The following is a 19,283-nucleotide window of genomic DNA, read 5'->3' on the forward strand; positions in this document are numbered from 1 at the left end:
ATGAGTTCAGCCCTGCAGAAATTCCACAAAACCCTATGAAATCTGCACCTGTTTGCACAAAATCTGAAGATAACTGCAGTTCTTCACCTGCAAATGCCCAACATGTCATACTACATTTTACGATGTGTGAAAAGAGGACATGACAAAAAAGGACGTTGATCTGCTGCTCTCCATCAGCACCAACATGGTACAGGCACACAAACACTTTGACCAGAGCTTATGCTTAGCAACAGAAAAGATGAAAACGTAGTTTAGTAAGCGGCCCTAAACCACGTTTGTCTCCATAAGCCAGTGCAGTACTATGTTCAGTCGTGCATCTGTCAAAGGCCCCCCCATTTTTCCCCCTCTAGAAGTTTATCGTCACCCAGGGCAGAGAGCCTAACACTTGGCTGCGACGGCTCGGCGTCCCCAGCTCGGTAAGCCAGGCCCCAGTAACCGCGGGGCTGGCAGGGGGCGCGGAGCCAGGCCGGACAGCCGGGGCTGGCTCCTGGGGGCGGCCCCGGCCCGAGCCCCCGAGCCCCGCCGGACCCGGCTTGGCTCCCTCTGCCCTGCGGGAACGACCCGCGGCCCCGCACGGGCCGGCCCTGCCCGGGCTGGGTGCGCGGGGCAGGTGCGGGGCCGGCGGCACTCACCGAGAGGAGGACGAGGAGCAGCGGAGGGGGGCAGCGGGGCTCGGCCGGTGGCCGCATGCTGCTGCTGCTGCTGCTGCTGCTGCGGCGGTGCCCAGCGCGGCAGGGACTGCGCGGCCGGCCCGGCGACAAGGATGCGGCAGATCCGGCTTCCTGGAGGAGGGGCCGCCGCCCGGGCAGGGCAGGGCAGGGCAGGGCAGGGCAGTGTCCCGCTCCGCTGCCGCAGGTGCGGAGGGGCTGGGCCCGAAGACGCCGAGCCCCGGCCGTGCTGCGCAGCTCCTCGGCGGCTCCTGGCAGCTCCGTACAGCAGGCGCCAGGCGGCGGCCCGGGAGCGGCGCGCCCGGGAGGGATCCCCGCGCAGGGCCGCGCCCGCCCACTCCCTTGGCGGCTCCGCGGCGGCCCCCGCCCTCCCGCCTCGGCGCTGCGCTACCGGCGCAGTCCCGGCCGGGCCAGCTCCCGCTGTCGGGCGAGGCGCTTTAGGGCGGGGCGGCGGGACTTGGGCGCATCGTCTCGGGCTGCCCGGGCCGGGCTGACGGCGCGGCCGCACCGGCCCCGTGCCCGCGCTGCGCCCCGCCGGCCGCGCGGGGGCGCCCTCCCGGCGGGCCGGGCCGTGCCCCGGAAGGCCCCGTGCAGGCCCCGCGCCGCGTCCGCCCGGCCATGGCCGCGTTGTCCCGCACGTTCGGCATCTTCGGCGCCTTCGTGGCCATGGTGGGAGCCGCCTTCTACCCCATTTATTTCCGGCCGCTGCTGCTGCCAGAGGAGTACAGTGAGTCCGTGCGCGGGGGGAGCTGGCTGGGCCATGGCCCGGTCTGTGCCCGGCCTTGGGGGAATGCCTTGGGAGCGCTGCTGCTCGGCGAGTGACTCCCGAGGGGCTTTCTGCTCGTCTAGGAGATACCTGAAAACCAAAATAATACGGCTTGCCGTTGCTCTTATTTCAAATTATTGGCCAACATGAACATCCTTTAGTTTGCTCTTTAGAGGATTGAGACGCAGTTGAAGAAATTGAGGTCAGAGAGATGGAACACCTCTCCCATGAAAAAAGGCTGAGAGAGTTGGGGTTCTTCAGCCTGGAGAAGAGAAGGCTTCAGAAAAACCTTGTAGAACACTTGAAGAGAGCTTGTAAGAAAGATGGGGCAGGCTTTTTAGTAGGCCCTTTTGCAATAGGACTCGAGGTAATGGTTTTAAACTAAACAGAGTGAATAGAAGGAATACATTTATGATGGCGGTCGCGAACCACTAGAACAGATTGCCCGGAGGAGTGGTGGGTGTCCCATCCCTGGAAACATTCAAGATCAGGTTGGCCAGGGCTCTGAGCAACTTGATCTAGCTGAAGATGTCCCTGCTCAGTGCAGGAGAGGTGGACTAGATGACCTTTAAAGGTCCCTTCCAGCCCAGACTGTTCAATGATTCTACGAGCTGTTCGAGTTCTGTTTTCCAGCTGCAATTGAAAATCTAACTTAAAACTTGGCAGCCAATTGTGATGATTTGCTAGAGCTGGTCTCAGTCTGCAGAGTCTCTGAAACTGACTCCTGAGGAAAATCCAACTTTCCTGCCAGGAAAACGTGCCAAGCCCCCGAAGGCACCTGCAGCTCCAGGTGTGAAGCCTCAGCAGCTCCAGGCCGGTGCTCCATAGGGGGAGCACCCATTACTCCTCCTCAGCTTCTGTGAGATAGTGACAAAGGAAATGGGGGGAAAGTTCTGGTGCAACCAGCTTTGCACCCCCACTTTAATTTTTATGAGACTAAGCAAGCCGATGCTGTGAAGATGTGTGTGTAATCTACCAAGACAACTGAAGATTTCTAGGAAGGAAAAAGAAAAAAGGATAACAAATTCAGTGGTCTTCTTGGAGGTGCTTTGGCCTTGCATCAAAATTTAACTTGCAAGCGAGTTTTTATTCAAGGATGCTGTGTTTGTGAAACTTCCTACAATTATGTTTCCTACTCTGTGTTCTCTTTGAAAACATTGTTACTAAATCTTTCTTGCTTCTGCTATACTTTCCAAAAATACTATATTAGAAATGTGTCTTGGCAGTAAGGAAAGGACAGAACTAGTGGAGCAATGTCCTCCTTTGCACTTGCGAATTATGTGAGTAGATATTTCCTATCAGTTTAGAGATTTTTAATCTCTACTTAGGACAGAATTATTGAATTGATGCACAGTTAGCAAGTGCACAAACTTGTGATTTGATACCTGATTCTAAGCTTGTTGCCTGGTGCTGAATCTCCATCTGATATCACCTTTATTCATTTCCAAGGAGTTTTCTTGATCATCACTGCAGTATGAGAGGCACAAGCATTTGTTATCACAATACTTGAGGCAAGATTGTGGACTATCACAGTTGTGGTGTTTGAACCCAAGTGTTTAACCTTTGGAGTACAGAGGATTTTCTGAGTACAGTAAGCTGTATGACAACTTCCGTAGAAGCTCCTGCCCTCTGTTGGCTTGAGCTGTGGGAGAATGCTCAGTATTTCTGTTTGGGGATGCTGTGTCCCAAAAGTTAGGTGTTCTGATTAGCATCACAGAATAATCATGCAAAAGGCAAGAATGAGTATTAGTTACCTGGAGTGACATTGAACTATGTAAACATGAAGTGCTGTCTTTTCTTTCTTCACTCTTGTTTTTCTTGTGTATCTCCCAAATTCTATACAAGTGAAGTACATTAACGTTTTGGAAGAAGACCTTACTGCATGATCACTTAGGAACTTTCAGAGAGGTTCCTAGCAATTTAACAAACAAGATGAAAGCTACTTGGAAAAATTGTATATAATCAAATTGTTGATATGAACTGTAAATTGTGCACAAAGGAGTTTGACCTAATTTAATACAGAAATGTTATAATTTTGTAGGGTTTTAGTATCTCAGTTTGTGGATTTGCTGTTTCTAATATTTTCTTGTCAGTATCTAGCTTATCCAGTTGGCAGTGATGAAACTTTGAGGCCGTTAGCACAGGCCTTTTCCACGTGGATTAACTAAAACAAAGAGTGGCTTGACAGCTGCTCTTTATGACGTTTTCACAGATTTCCTGATTTTCTGAATTGTGAGACTGTTTCTTCTGCATCCTGTGAGGTGGCTCTCCTGTCAACAAGACTGAATCTTCCTTGTTGTTCTTTTCTGGCTTACCTGTCTTCCAAGTTGTTTGCAGGCCACACAGCAGTCTCCCTATTGACTGTTCTGTGTCCTGTCTGTGTATTTATCATCTCTTAGGTTTTTGCTTCTTTGCTTCTGCTGTTCAACCCAGGTGTGTTCCCAGAACTCTCAGATTGGTTCCCATTTTTCCTGCCTCTCTTCTAATCCAAGTTCCTACTCAGGACTGAATATCCTTTTTCTTCATGTCCTACAGGAAGTCTCCTTTGTTGCCCTAATCTATTCTGTTCTCCCTTTCTGGGTTTTGTGCCTTTTCCTTTGGAATTAGACAAGTCCCTGCTATTTTGTCTGCTAAAAAGGATGAAATGGAATTACCATGCTCAGTGAACAGAACTGGAGAACCTGGATGTGCCTCTAGTGCCTGTCCCCTTGCAAGAAGAATCAATTACTGTGATATACTGCTAGTCTCCAGTAGCATTAGGCTTGTACCTAGACAGCCTGATAACCTGTAGTGCCAGTGCATTCCCAGTGGGATAGGATAATGAACAATCCCAGTTTTAAGGTGAGCTTAATTCTGAGCTTCCTTTGGGAATGTGCACCCTGCAGGTTTTTAGAGGCCTCAAAAGTTCAGTGGTGGGGGCAAAAGGTGAATCCACCTGAGCTTTGACTTCCTGCTTCAGAGTAGCACTGTGGTGGTGGAGTGCATGACTGGAAATAGAAAAAAAGGAGGGGCATTTACTGAGGGAAATAGTATAGTTTTCTCCATTTTTCTATGTGGAAGGGGTTGAATCATTCAAAGAAAAAAGAAAAGCCTGAGACAGGCCCAGTCTATGGGAAAATATCCCTCAGATACTGAATTTCACAAAGTTTACAAGCAGTAATTTTGTAGGTGCTGTCATGAAATCTGTTTGCAAGATCTTTCAGGGCTGCCCAAAAGAAAAAAAATATTTTGACTAGTTTTAGGCTGAGCATATGAATGAGCTTCTAAAAGTACTAGTCATTCCTAAAGTGCTGGGACCATGGCAGGTGTTTTGGCATCTTTATTAAACAGTAGGCATTGTTTGAGGATGATTATCTTATTGTTTGTAATCTCTCAAAACAGACTAGCTATTAATTTCTCGGCGAAGTAGGAATACTACATTTGCATTCTGTAGTTAGATACTCAAGAGAATTTTACTGTGTAGCATCTCAAATTAATAAAATTTACAAGATTATTTTATTGGGTGCAATCAAGATATCTGGTATTTCCTTTTTCTTAGTAGTGTCCTTTCTGTTCTGTTTTCCAGAGAATGAGCAGTCAATAAACCGAGCTGGTATTGTTCAAGAGGATATTCAGCCTGCAGGTACACTTGATTTATGTGTTTGCATTGATTGTTTTAAAGACTCTCTTGAAGTAAGGCCTCAATATTTATATGGATTTAAATAATACAGTGAAGAATACATTCAGTGAAAACATATTTAATAAACTTGCTATTAAATTATTTTTTCAGGCTAATTCCTCACTGAAAAATTATGGTTTTAATGAAACTCATCTTAAAGTGACTTAACTGGCCAAATAAGTGCAGAGTTTCTGTTATCTTCACACTTTGTTAGATAGAGCCCAGTTTCCGCGTCTGAACCAGCTCAGACTGAGCAAGAACCATGGATAGGCTGAGCTGTAGCTATAAAGAGCAATGTTGTACCCTAGTTTTGTGGAATACTGAACTCTGCTGGAACACAGTTCATCGGCACTTTGGCAGTGCCTTCTGGCTTCATGGATGGATGGGCCCTGCAGAAGTCCACTACGTGTGAAGGAAGATTTGGAGTGCAGTGCTAATAGCTTTTGGATCCTTGCTGCTGACAGTGGAAGGCTTAGAAAAGCATGTGAAGGGAGTAGAATTCAAGTCTAGCAGACTAGCCCTGATAGTTCATTTTTTTATAATGTTAAATGGAGTGTCTATGCAAGGCTGCCATTTCTTGATTAAAGATGTGAGAGTGCCTGTCTTGATGAAACATGTAGTATCTGAATATGTTAAAGGGTATTTTTGTTTTTGACAAAGTCTAATGTCAGCAGCAGGTGAAAATCAAACAGGATTAAAGCCATGACCTTATTACATGCATTGGTTAGATCATTACTGCAGGACTCGCTTTCCAGGGAAGTGGGGGAAATGCCAAAGAGAAGTAGGGTGAAATAGAGGTCTTGTAAACCTTTCTTTTTTACTAAACATTCGAGAGGACTGGACTGGCTCATTTATTCAAGATGCAGGTACTTAATGACCAGTTCCTCTTAGTCTAAGTTCTCCCTTTCATCTGAATTTAGCTGCTGATGAGTTACGAAATCCATTAGTTGAAAAGGAAACCTAGACAAATTTAAGTGTAAGGTGCAATTCTAAATGAAACAACAATTTTAGAACACCTTATCTACGAATGTCATAGATTTTTCCATTATCTGAAGTTTAAGGTTGTTTTTCTGTATATTTTTGCAAGTTTAAGCAGAGGTGCAAATTCAGTGCAGAAATTGTTGGCTTCTGTCATTGTTTATAATACACAAAGATGGAGTAGCAGACCTGTTTCTTTTTTTCTCCAACAGTCTAAATTATCAACTGCTGCTATTCTGATGTTTGATTTGTAGGGTTAAAAGTGTGGTCGGATCCATTTGGAAGAAAGTAATCGGCAGCTGGGTGTATTGCAGAACTGAAGATGGACGTCTTCAGCTGCTTCTTCTTTCACTGAAGTGTGTCTTTAGGAGTCGCTGGAGCAGAATTCTGAATATGCTGTGTGGGCACATGAAGAGCAACAAAGGCTACTGGTTGGAAACCCAAGAGATACTAGTTTTAAAACATGCTAGTTTTGAGAGAGAATGCTGGTGCATAGCTCACAGACTGTTAGAAAGCTGAATGATTATTGAGTATAGAAATGAAATATTTATTTCCTTGAGAAAAGGAAAAAGGGTTTTCTTCTAATCTGTACACTTGTAAATTATGGATAGAATAAATCATTCAGACTGCTGCAATTTCCTCCCTAGTCTGAAAGTTACAAGATGATGAATGTAAATTTGTACATTAAAAATTTTAAACCAATTTGTACTTTTTTTCATTGTTTTGCAAATGTGTGTGAAAAGTACCGTGGTTGCCTGCCAGATGTGTCCCCCTGGCCATTCTTACTCCTGCTCCTCCAGTGGACAAGGGGAGTAAATAGAGTAACAGAGCTCGTGGGTCTGGATAAACACAAGGAGATTTCTTACCAGTTACTTTTGCAGGCAAACCAGAGTCAACTTGGTGAAAATTAATGTAGTTAAGCAAGTAGAATTATGACACACAACATTTTAAAGATCATTGCAGGATGCTGTATGCTTTGAAAAATGTATGGGCAGAGTGTTATTCCTAACATTAGCAGATGTTGGTCATCTTTTTGGATGTCACACACTTCTGTTGGGACAACAGATGAAAGCCTCCATGTTTACAGTGTTACTTTCCAAATTGCCATTCTGCTACTTGCTATTCTATTTCTACCTGTCTTTGTCATTACTCTCCCACTCAGACACACCTCTCCTCCTATGAGTTAGTTTTTATTTAGTCTTCTATTATCACTCTAAGCATTAGAATATTTTCTGTTTGCTTGTTGGAAAAATGTGGCCATGTTTGATTCCTTTGAGTTCTCAGGTCATTTTGCATGATGATTGGAGCCAGAGTGAGTGTGCCCATTCAGTGTAGGGGTCATAGGTTGGTTTGGGTTGGAAGGCACCTTAGAGCTCATCTAGTTCAGATGCCTGGAGAGGCTATCTAGAACAGAGGCTAGGCAGAGTTAAAGGAATAAAGTAGGTATTTATTAAAAGGCCTTCAAAGGATACACCTTGGGCAGTACAAGAGCCTGGCTGTGGTTCTACCCAAGATGGATGCCTGGTCCCGAGTTTCCACACTTTCATAAGTTTTGATCCATTTACATATTGGGGTTAATTGTCCAATTACACTTTTGGGTTATGAAGTCCCATCCTCCCAAGTTGCTTTCTTCCATTCACCGTTGTTTACACTTTTTGGGCCCAAGGCTGTAATGCTGTGATGGTGTCCTTGGCTCTCAGACTGGAAAAGGATTGTTTTGTCTAACGAAACTGTGAAGAGAACTTGCTGACACTTTATATGAAGTTCAGAGTTATACTCAATCAGTACAGAATCTGGAAAATACAAAAGCTAAAACCTGGGGCATCAGTTCCAACCCTGCTGCCATGAGCTGGGACACCTTCTATTAGACCAGGCTGCTCAGGGCCCTATCCAGCTTGGCTTAGAACACTTCCAGGCATCCACAGCTTCTCAGAGCCACCTGCTCCAGTGCCTCATCACCCTCACAGTGAAGAACTTCTTCCTGGTATCTCATCTAAACCCAGCCTCTTTCAATTTGAAGTTTCATTATATAGAACAGTGCAACATTGTCACAAAGCTAATTCAATGTTTGCTGTGAAAAGAAGAATAGAGCTGAAAAAGAGGTTTTTATAATTTAAACCTTTCTTCAGCGAGACTGCAGAAATGAGGAAGCCTTGGTTTTTTGTTTTCTTGAACAAAACATTCATGCATCAGATCATTTCAGCAAAGTTCTTTCATCTGAAATACCTCCTCAGTGAAAATAAAACATTGCTGAAATACAGATACTCCATCTATAACTGACAAGCTGCAAACCAAAGATTTTTCAGCAAATGTGGGAATTTCCCCATTATGCAGCTTTGTTGCATGGTGACACAAATGCTTAAAAATCATATATCATGATAATGTGGAACCATCTGTATAAATGATGTGACATAGAATGTGAAATTACTTGGTTTGGGGTTAAGAGATAAGACAATATCTGCTATTCGTTTACTTTGGGAAGTTGAGCAATTTGCTGAGTCTGGATCTTGCCTAGACAAATGTTAGATGGCTTCTGAGCAGTGGCAGGTGCTGAGCATTTTGCCTTCGTATTACCTAAATGTTGCAAAACATTTGAGTACCTGAACTCAGTTATTTAGCATTTATAGAACTATACACGTCTGTTGGTCATGATCACAAATTCCTTCCGGTGCAGAAAAGCTTGATAAGTTTTGTAATTGCCAGTTTGTATAGAATTTACAGCAGTTTTTATCAGTTGAGTACTACTGAAGTGAATCTAAACTTTAAAAATGGTGTACATTGGTATTAATGAGCATCACTTCCCACTCATGTTCCACCTAATAAAGTGGGCTGGTGGAGCATGGCTTTAAAGCATTAGGATAGTCATTGTCTTTTTCAGATTTTTGCTATTCTGTCTAGATAAAACTGTGAAGCCAACAAGGCACGTACTGCAATAATTATCCACAATTTACACTCAAATGTTCTGATTGCTCTGGCATGTGCCAGTTGCCTGGAGACTTGCCCAGTTCTCATGTGTTAGCAGCTGGCTTTGAGACAATGCTTTGTTCTGCTCATGGATGCTTGACATAAGCCTCTTCTTCCAGGTACCCACTGACAAGTGAAGTTCAATGTGGTGAACTCTGCTCTCCAGGACTCTTACCTTGCTCTGGGAGTAAGAGTTCTTCACTACTTTCATAACCTCCAACTACTATTAATTTGGTGACTGGGAGAGACTAGGCCTGCATTCTGTAGAGCGACTAAATTTCCTAGTTTGGGCCAAGTTCTGATTGTTTTGGTAAAAATGCCTTAGAATATTTTTAAAGCAGTTATCTCTACCCTGTTACATGAGTGCATTTTGCTCATTTATTATAGCTGGATGGTGAACAGCAAATACACCTTCAGCCTCGAAGGACTGAAGGAAAGTTTTAAACAGTGGTTTAACATCCCAAGAGAAACTGGTTGTACTTGGTTTTGGCCTGTTGCATGCTGATGTTTTGAAATTATTAAAACTTGTTCCATAAAGAGCAAATCTAGCATTTGGTCTAAACACAGATTAGTTTTGAAGCACTGCAGATTGTTGATGATGCAATGAAACCCTCAAGTACCAACACAGGAGAAGGAATAAATATGGGAAAAGGTGTGGGCAAATTGCCAGATTATACACATATGGGAAAAGGAACAATCTCAATAAATGAGTATAATATTCAGCAAAAAAAATCCCATGGGATTTTGAAAAAAATCAAGTGGAATTTTTCTTGCTGAATATTGTAATTATTATTTGAGATTATGCCAAATGATGGGAGGGGATTTTTTATCTGTGATACTCAAAGCACATCAAATAGCTTCCAGTTATTGTGAATTTTACCCTATGTATGCCCTCCTATGAAAAAACAGCCCAGAAGAAGCAGTTCTCGCGTTTTGCTCTTTTCTAAACCAAATTAAAGCATGTGTTTTCCCTTTTTGCGGTCTAGCAATAATTAACTACTCATTTTCTTTCTATTGTGTACATTCCTTCTGACCTTCATGTTAACATGCAGATGCAGCAGTAAATGAAAAGCTGTATTGGCTTTTTCTGTTGTGCCCCACAACCCAAAAAGTATGTTTGCTAGTGGAAGGAAATTATTCTCCAGCTTCTGAGAAAGTGCTGTGGAATATGCGCCGTTTCTATGTGGACAATTTGCAAGAGGTGAGAGCAAACCACAAAGTTCAGGTCAAAGCTTAGGTCGGACTATGGTCCGAGGTCTCTCTCCCCATCGTGCAGACTGTGTGGGCCTTGCAGGAAAAATGGTGCAGTGTTTAAGACACTGCCTTGGAAAATAGGACTGTTGTAGTCAGTTCCATATTCCACCATGCTTTTGTCTGGCAGCAGGTAAGTAATTTAGCCTTTGAGCTTCAGTTCCATCTGTCAAGTAGCCATAGGTAGTGATCCCCTTCTTTGCAATTGAAGGTAAATACAGGGAGTGTGGGGTTTTTTGATGCTCTAGAGAACATTTGTTTTCTTATCTGAGAAGTTTTCTTCAAGTTGAGGAAAAATTGGTCTGAATTTGTGTGAGAATCAGATATTTTGGTTCCAGAAATTTAAAATGTTTTCAAGAATCTTTTCCAAAAGAAAATAAGAGTGAAATTTCCCAGATCTTTATACTGCTGAAATACTATGTTCTGAGAATGGAAATTTTATATTTTGGGAGGCAAACAGAAAACTCATCTGTTTTTCACAATACTAATATTTTTTGGAAGAACTGCAAATATGAGTGAGTTGAAATTCAACCCAATGGGAATGTTTTGTACAGATGTACAACACAAGCAGAAAATTGGTCAGCTTATTTTGGTGGCCCAGCTGCCTCAGCAATTTTTTGAGACTCAGCAATTTTCAATATTTTGAGTTGCTATTTCCCTTATGTTCTCTAACAATGGGTCCTCCCTTCTGATCTTGGCATGCCAAAAAAGCAACTGTAATCCTTCTAAGAGTTACAGGTGCTAAGTGGAGTAGACTGGGGCACAAAGAGATGAGAAAGAACTCGAGATACTACTGGGAAGAGTGTTCCTCCTGTAGCCCCAGAGGAACACTTGGAAGTGGAGTGGTGGATATGAAGAGGAAACAGCATTCAGTTGAGTGGGAGCATGAGGAACACAGGACATAAATCCATTGGCATATACAGCCATTGTGGGCTCTGCAGCTCACAAAGCAAATTGGGATACCTCTTGACCTCTTTTCTTTTTCCTCCCCAGCAGATTGGAAGTAAAGCTTTATAAAGAAAGTTCCTAGGCAAAACAAAGGTTATCATGAGAAGAGAGCACCTGAGGAGGAATTGTATAGCTGTCCTTTGCTCTAGCTTACCTTAAGAGGCCAAACATCAGAGAATCATTTGTGCTGGAAAGGACCTCATGCTGAAAAGTGTCTTTCAGGCCCCAGGTTGCAGGGAAGGTGCCTTCTACCAGCTTCTTTCCATAATTCAGAAGGGTGAGTATCAGCAATGCCACTCAAGGTAGGGGAGGAAGGTGTTCCCTTTGCTTCAGAAATTCCTGCGGGAGGAGTTCTCAGCAACCCACAAGTGGATGGTTCAGGTACAGTGTAGGAATGTATTCTTCCACTCTGAGTGAAGAGAAACCACTATGGATATAACCAGAAGTATTTGCTCCCTTATCTATTCTATATGAATTTTTGGGTGCCAGTGATTGTGGAAGCCAGCTCTAGACACGTAACTCCTCACATATACAGATATGAGGAAGGTTCATACAAGAACTGTAACTTGTGCCATTTCTGGATGAACAGTACCATTAGGAGTCCTCTGAAGCCTGGAAAGTAGCTAATTTTAGTATCTTCACTGTCTGCTTCTGTCTTCCTCTGGTTCTTACAGTTATCCTGTGAGTGGCTGATGGGGGCTTGCTGGATGTTCCATATAACAAAGAATTTCTGATGGTTCAATCCAAAATCCCATGTCCCACCTAAAAACCCTTGAGACATTTCTATTCCTTGCATGTTCTGTATGTTTTTAACATGGGTTGTGTGATTTTGTGGCTTCTGCTGCCTGCCTACCTACCTACCTCTCTGTGCTTCTGGATCAAAGCAGCAATGCCAGCAACACCACTAAATGAAGGAGCCTGTAAGGAGCTGTGAGGATCTGAGTGACACATTTTCATACATGAAGTCTGGAAATCCTAGCAATATGTCTCAGAGTTCCTCCTGGTTGCTTTCAGCTGGCAAGCTTTTGGTTCATTGCAAAAACTTGTTATTCCTTATTGCACTTAGCAGTTAAATTTTGTCCCATAGCTACCATTCCAGCTATTCTTTTGCTCTGACATTGCCTCTCAAGTTGTTTAATCAGAAAATTTCATTAGGATACTTCGACTGTTGTCCCAAAGAGTTATGTTAAATTTGTCCTGGGACAGTCTGTTGAGGAATGCCACCAGTAAAATCCATCCAGGCCAATGACTTCCCGTTTGTCATTTCTGCTTTTAGCTACTTTCATGCTTGGCTTACAGTTCTTGCAGCTACTAATTGTTTCCCATGTGACATCATTCCAAATGCTTTGCTAAAGTCCAGAGGGAGTATATCCCCTGAATTTTTGTCAGGTTGACAAGCTGGTACCTGATTAGGTAATACAAGTAATACTTTGACATATTTTACTTTGGATCTTTTCACTGTCCCCACTTTTCTTTATGTCACAGTTTGCTGTGATTCTTGTGTACTTTCCTGGAAAGAAGAACAGGTAGACAGATGTTTTCCAAGGAAGTACCTGGACATTCTCATACTCCATCTGTTTGAATGCATTGTGATGCACATAAAATTAACCATTCTGTTAGAAGTACCTAAACATTGGAGAGTGACCTGCCTCCCCAGTCCAGGCAGGAAGATGTTTGCTGCTATCAGTTTATTTCAAAAGCTCAGAAGTTAATAATAATCCTGTCTTTTGTCACTGACTATTGACTCTGAAGAACCAGGCTTGGCTAGTAGAAAATTGCTGTAAATAGTATAAGAGCATGAGGATGGATTTATTTAGCCAGAAAAACTACCACTCATCAGACTTGAAGAAGAGGAAAGGCAGTGATCAAGTCCAATTGACAAAATGTGATGAATTGTCACATCTGCACTCATTAGCAAAATTATTTAGGGGGGTGCAAAAGTGTTCACACCCAGTTCTGGTTTCCACAGGTCATTGGTGCCTGTTGCTTAGAAAGGCTCTGACAAGGCAGGCATGCCAACCAGATAATGACTGCTTTGAAGAACATAAGTTTCCCTTTACTTCAATTCTTTGGAATCACAGAAGAGACACAGATAAAGGTAAAAATATAATTTTTCAATTGTGCCACCAGTTTTAGGTGAGTGATACTGATGGCACTTTGTGATTCATTTGTGAAGTGTCACATCCTTTGGGAGCTACTTGGATTATGATCTGTATGCCCTGTTGGATCCTAGAAACATTAAAGATGTCATTATCCCATTTCATGCCCTATTTACCATCAGTCACTCTGCCCAGCCTTTTTCAGGAATATTCCTGTGATGGCATGGTCTAGCTAAAATTCAGAAGAGCAAAAGATGTTTTGTTAGTGTTATTTTCTGTTTTCCCAGATAATATAAGTTGACATGCAACTTTCTGTTGAAACTACTATGAATCTTCACAACCAAGTTCTAATTCTAGCCCTAAATCTACGGAAAGTTTCTCATCTTCTAGATGATTTTTTCCACCTATGTTTGCAGGCAGACAGTTCCAGTACCAGAAGTGTCCATGTTAAGTGGTCTGCTGGTAGTACAGAAATGCATAATCACAAACCAGTTTCATTCCAAAGAGACATTTAGGACTGCCTTGTTTAGGAACATGGCTCTTAGGGCAAAATATCTACAACAGATAGGAGGCTTCAACCACTTAATTTTTTCAGGATTCAGCAATTTTGTCTCCTCTGCAGCTTTTGAGATAAATCAAGGAAAAAATTGTAGTTCCTACTTACGGTATAGCAATCTTCTTCACTCTGTCCTGAAATAGATCCTAAGCAGGGCTATCAGATCCCAACTATCTGAAAATAACCTCTGGAATTTTCAAGACTGTGTTCTGGGTAAATAGCCTCATTTGTGTATGAAACACTTATTAAGTCGTACCTCTGCTGTATACAAGAGCTATGATAATATTTATGTCTGCTTTGCTAATTTTACCTGGATGGACATAGGAGTCTTACCCTCTGCTCTCTAGTGTTAGTTAATGTGTTGACCATCCTGTTACCATTAAACTTCTCTTCCTGAAACACAGCAGAGGACAGCCCTTAAAATCATCTGCATATTCCAAGTGTGAATTCTTTATGGACAGCTTCTTATGAATATTTCTCTGTTGAATGCTAGCTGTTATATTGAAAGACTTCCTCATCATTCTAATGGCTTTACCATCTTGTATCATTGTAGAAAACATCATGGTGATACTTCATATACAATAAGGAATACATACACTTATATTTGCAGATTCTGGATATCTGGGGAAATATGTTTAGTACAATAGTTGCTGTATATTTGCTGTTGTAGAAAATGACAGGGAGTTTCTGAAGAGGAATTATGCACAGGAAAGGATATCCTTGCCTCAAACGAAGTGAAAGCATAATCCCACAAGTCTTCTCTGAATGTTAGGCATCTGTCCAGTGTTTTTCCACTGTGTTTGCATTGCATTAATCACAAGAGTCACCAAAAATCTTTGCCAGGATTATGTTAATTCTAATTGAACCCCCAATCCCAAATCTGAGGTCTTTCCATTGTTTCTTCACAGATGTGCTGTCTCAAAAGCAGTCATATCACAAAATAGCAGACTATACACTGGAAATAACACTTGGAGGTCATCTAATCCAATTCCCTGCTCAAAGTAGGGCTAACTCTGGAGTCAGATCAAGGTGCTGAGGATTATTTGGTGTGACGGTGTCTCAGGATTATGTACTGTCTTGCAGCTAGTTCCTCAAGCTTAGGTAAGTCAGTACACAGGATCATTATCTCTGGGAGCACTGCAGAATCAGTACCTACTTGTCTGAAGTGTAGGTGGAACTATCATCATGTGTGTTGGTGCAAAGCTTGTTAGAATATACCAGGGACTATGGTATTGATATCTCTGGACTTAACATGCCTGTCCTGGAGAAAAAACATCCTTACAGTGATTCAAGAATTCACCTTTGTGTCTCTTCTTAGATGGCATAGTAAACAAGTGCTAGAGTTAAGTCTCTTCTCTCTTGAGGGCACCACCACTGGGATCTGCATGCCAGTTCTGGATTCATCTGTCTTGCTAGGAGGCTCTATTCAGCCTGCAGAATTTTTAAGGAAGTGGAAGGTCATAGTGAAGTCTCAGTCTTTACCTGAGCGGGGCCTGTTCAATGAACATTCTCATTCCAAGCAAAGAAAATCTAGAGAGCTCTATTTGCCTTTCCCACTGCAGATGAAGGAATGGGCTCCTGGTGAAAGTATGGATGGAACAGGCTTTCAAAGAGGTGTTTGGAGAGGGGAAGTGAGGAGCTATTTCTGGTTGAACTGGTCAGCCATACTGGCTTTTGAAGGCTCACTGACAGAAGGGCTTTGGCTGTGGGAAGGCAACCATGCAGTGCGACATGAATGGTAGTCACATCTCTCTGCACCCAGTAAAGCAAGAGCCACAGTCATGTTTGTGCAAGCTCACCAGCAAAGGAAGGGGGGCTGCTCAGCCCAGCCCAGTCCACAACGAGAAGAAAATCATCCCTCCAGTACACCTCAAACAGTCCACACCATCTACTGCTCTTCAGCCTAGTCAGTATTTCTAGTTCTCTAAAGGAGGGCTACTAACATTTGGAAAGTGTCTACACACAAGGTCTTTCCAAACACTCCTCTCCCATTTCCCTTGGACTGGAAATAATTTCAGATGTGCCAGCTGGTGCTCAGCCCCTGGGCTGATTCCAGCACCTGTGCCTAGTTTTATGTCCAAGTGAGCTGGCTGAGCCTGTGGGACATTACAGTGTGGCCTGATGCAGGTGGTGCTTGGAAAGTGCTGCCTGACTTCTGCCAGGAGGAGGAAAGCAACAGTGTCAGAGCTGAGTGGTGGCAAAGCAGTGATTTCCAGTTCCTTCTGATGTTTGTTTCTTGGTGAGTGAGTGACATTTTTAAGAATATTTTTAATGCTTTGCATGTTTCTTTTGTCATGAATTTTAGTATATCTGCTGCTAAAGATATAGTTAACCTGCACTCCAGAAGAACTCCCAAAACAGGGACTAGTCAGCTGGATAATTGCCTACTCCCAAGGCTCTAGATGTAGAGTGAAATTTCTCATTTGGCATTATCTGGACTGCTTATTTTCCAGTGGAACAAATTTTCTTTTGATATAAAGTATGTGGTTCAGTCCCTAGAGAACCCTGTCTTTGTCTTCTTCTTCTGGATTTTATTCTTATTACTAAATAAAAAAATGAAACAAAACCCCCAAACCAGAGCAGTAACCTAAGTTCACAGCTGAAGGATGTAGACTTTCTTCCCAGGAAAAACTTAATAGGAAACACAAATTGAATTTAGTTCTGTTAAGTAACTAAGAAAATTCTTTTAGAGAACAGTGCTATGTTTTGCCCCTCAAAGGTTTTGTATGTAACTAGCATAATTAATTATGCAGTTATTCACAATGTGGAACAAGTATGTTTCATTCACCTTATTTTGCAAAAAGAAAAAAAAAGGGTCCTCAACTGTCAAGTACAATATAAATAAGAATTGAGGATTATTTCTGAGCACTGAAAATGGGGCAGAGATGGGAAGTTGTGGGATAAGGATTGTCTCGTGTACAGTGATGGCAACAGTGAAAGAAAGAATAAATGGTTTATTTGCAGTCATCATTGTAGCTTTCAGTTAGAGCCTGGTTAATATTCGAAGCTCTTGCCAAACATTTGCTTTTGCAGTTTCAAGATTATTTATCAGCTTGGATTGACAAAATAAGCTTGGGACCCATGATGTAAGTCAGATGTCTAAATCTGGTTTTGCATAGGAGCAGAGTGGATTTTCCCAGCCTAATAAGCCAGAACTTGGTTTGTCAAAAGTGTCTGCCATGAGGGCCTAGAGAGTTAATGAAGTCTGACTCTTGTCTGTGGAGGTTGCTTTTGAGAGCAGCACTACTCTGTGGCCATTAAAAATGGGCTGGCATCCTTTCAGTGTCTTTCTTCAGCAGGGTTGCCTCTTTCACAGCTGTCTGCTATGGCTCCTTTTCTAGCAGCTTCCACATGACCGGCTGCTCTCAGGGGGTCCTCCCAGCACAACAGGATTGAAGCTCTGGGAGCTAAATGTTGTGGATCATCTCAGGAGAGAGGAATCCTGAACTATTAGGAGTTATGTTTCTCTGAGTGGGTCTTCATGCGCAGAGAGTTGTGCATGAATTCACAAGCCCAGGCAGAGTTGGCACCTGTTTACTCATGTGTAAATGCTGGTCTTTCTTCTACTACTTAGTGTTTTATAGGCTGAAGAATTGAAGTACTCTTAGGTGGTGCTACTTGTCCCTTGCAGATGAGGAATTATTGAGGAAGTCAGGTGAGCTTAGATACAGGACTCCCAAAACTCCTGCTCTTGAGGAAACCAACTTGCACTGCAGGCAGTTCTGGGCACTGCCTGTAGTCCTCATCTCTGTGCACTGTCCCAGGTGACACCTTACTGCCAGCTGTTTGCTTTCCCTCATGTCTAGTGCAAGTATGCCAAGTGGCTGTGTGCCTGTGAGGAACCTCTCAGCAGGCTTGTGATGCTCAGAGAACTCAGGTTCAGAGAGCCCTCAGGACTTGTCTTCAATGGGTTTTCCTTGCAGATGCTTCTGGACACTGACAGTATTTCTTTTTCTTTTACCTCAGTCCCTAGATAACTGGGATGTTAGAAAATAAATGCTTCAGCCAAAAAATCTCTTGGCCCTTTTTGTGATCTCTAGGAATGTCATCTAGAAATGCTGGATCCCACTTACACTGTAATTGCGAGCTTGTGCAAGCGTTTGCACCAAGGCACTGTTGTCTAATTTTTTTGCATTATAGAGTCTGGACTTGAGTGGTTTCTGAAACATTTGACCATCCCCTTAAGGCAAAATTCATCCTGAAATATACTTCTGGAAGGAAGTTAAGCAAACCTTTTACGATGATCCTCAGAGTAGTGCATATACTTTCTGAAATTTCATGTACAACCCATCATTTGGTTTACCACCAGGTCTAGATCTACTGCCAATGATTTCTTTCCCTGTCTGGAATAGAAATGATATATTTAAATGTAGTCATATTTGCTTCTCAGATTTATCCCCTGAGTTGAATGAGCCTCAGTGGGGATGGGATGCTGTTCCCTCTCCTCCTTTACAGTCTGTTCCCTGCTGTGGCCAGTTTATTCTTACTGAGTTTCCTGGGTAGGTAGGGTCATAGCTCCTCAAAAGAGAAGGTTGCACCTGTACCTCCCGAAGACAATGCTGAGCTCTGCTTGCTGAAGAAGATGGTTGTGTTTAAATGTAGAATTGATACCCTGAGAATTGACTGAATTGTGGCCTCGGTGGTAATGCTTTTAATTGCAGTGTAAATCCAGTCTTCCCAATGGCCAGTAGATGGGGCAAGTAGGCCTCCTTATAGTTATGGTTAAATTTTTTGGGGGTTTTTTTTTTGAATGCAGGGTTAAAATGTAGCTGTCGTTGGCTCTCAGTTCAACAATCTAGTTTGAAGGCTCTTTACCTTTGTACTGTAAGGGTAAATGACGACCTTTGACGTAACTGCACTATTTTCTTTACAAACATGTGTCGTAAACAATCGTTCTGTTCCTTGAAATTCTGAGATTTAAAATTATGTTCCTTTGTTTACATAGGGATGAAAACAAATCTTTTGAAGGTTTTGTTGTGCAAAGATATGGAAATGTGTGTTCCCTCCCCAAAACTAGCCAATCGTGAGGTGTTTACAACACTCATGGGGATGCAAAGGATCCAAGTTTTAGTCCCTGGTAGTCTCCCATGTGCCTGTAGAGTGTACCAATGGCAAGATCACCTTACTTGCCTTTGGGTAATCAATCCTCTCCTGCTAAAGCTGTTGTCACTTTTACACATTTATTGGTGCACCAGACTTGTACAGAATACATGAGTGGCCATGGCTGCTGGCCACATTTGCTCTCTGCCCACACTTGCTTCCTGTTAATACTTCATGTTATATACTTATCTAAAGAGAGGGTAATCCTCAAGTCAGTCACTGAATACTGCCTTTTAAAAGCAGTAAGAGCTTTTTCTTGAACACATAGGTACACACAGGAATAGAGAGTGCTCAG

The 19,283-nt window shown here is 42.9% G+C and overlaps 2 protein-coding genes across 4 annotated transcripts in view; one reads left to right on the plus strand and one right to left on the minus strand.

Annotated features, from left to right (window-relative positions):
- Window positions 1-1,184, minus strand: part of SEL1L3 (SEL1L family member 3) — a 33,463-nt gene extending 32,279 nt beyond the window's left edge. For all 3 annotated transcript variants that reach the window (XM_030947791.1, XM_030947792.1, XM_030947790.1), the window contains exon 1: window positions 633-1,184. In XM_030947791.1, coding sequence (XP_030803651.1) covers window positions 633-689 — 57 coding nt within the window. In that variant the 5' untranslated portion in view covers window positions 690-1,184. The remainder of the gene's footprint in view (window positions 1-632) is intronic.
- SMIM20 (small integral membrane protein 20) lies at window positions 667-6,772 on the plus strand. The gene is made up of 3 exons (XM_030947793.1): window positions 667-1,395; window positions 5,000-5,056; window positions 6,325-6,772. The coding sequence occupies exons 1-3, from the start codon at window positions 1,287-1,289 to the stop codon at window positions 6,360-6,362; spliced, it is 204 nt and encodes a 67-aa protein (XP_030803653.1). The 5' UTR covers window positions 667-1,286; the 3' UTR covers window positions 6,363-6,772.
- The last annotated feature ends 12,511 nt before the right edge of the window (window positions 6,773-19,283 follow it).

This window comes from Camarhynchus parvulus, chromosome 4 (genome assembly GCF_901933205.1).
Source record: "Camarhynchus parvulus chromosome 4, STF_HiC, whole genome shotgun sequence".
NCBI lineage: Eukaryota > Metazoa > Chordata > Aves > Passeriformes > Thraupidae > Camarhynchus > Camarhynchus parvulus.

Coding starts and splice junctions, on each gene's coding strand:
- SMIM20 (XM_030947793.1), top strand. CDS start 1,287: ATGGCCGCGTTGTCCCGCACGTTCGGCATCTTCGGCGCCTTCGTGGCC. Junction 1,396..4,999: donor GCTGCTGCCAGAGGAGTACA/GTGAGTCCGTGC, acceptor TCTGTTTTCCAG/AGAATGAGCAGTCAATAAAC. Junction 5,057..6,324: donor AGAGGATATTCAGCCTGCAG/GTACACTTGATT, acceptor TTTGATTTGTAG/GGTTAAAAGTGTGGTCGGAT.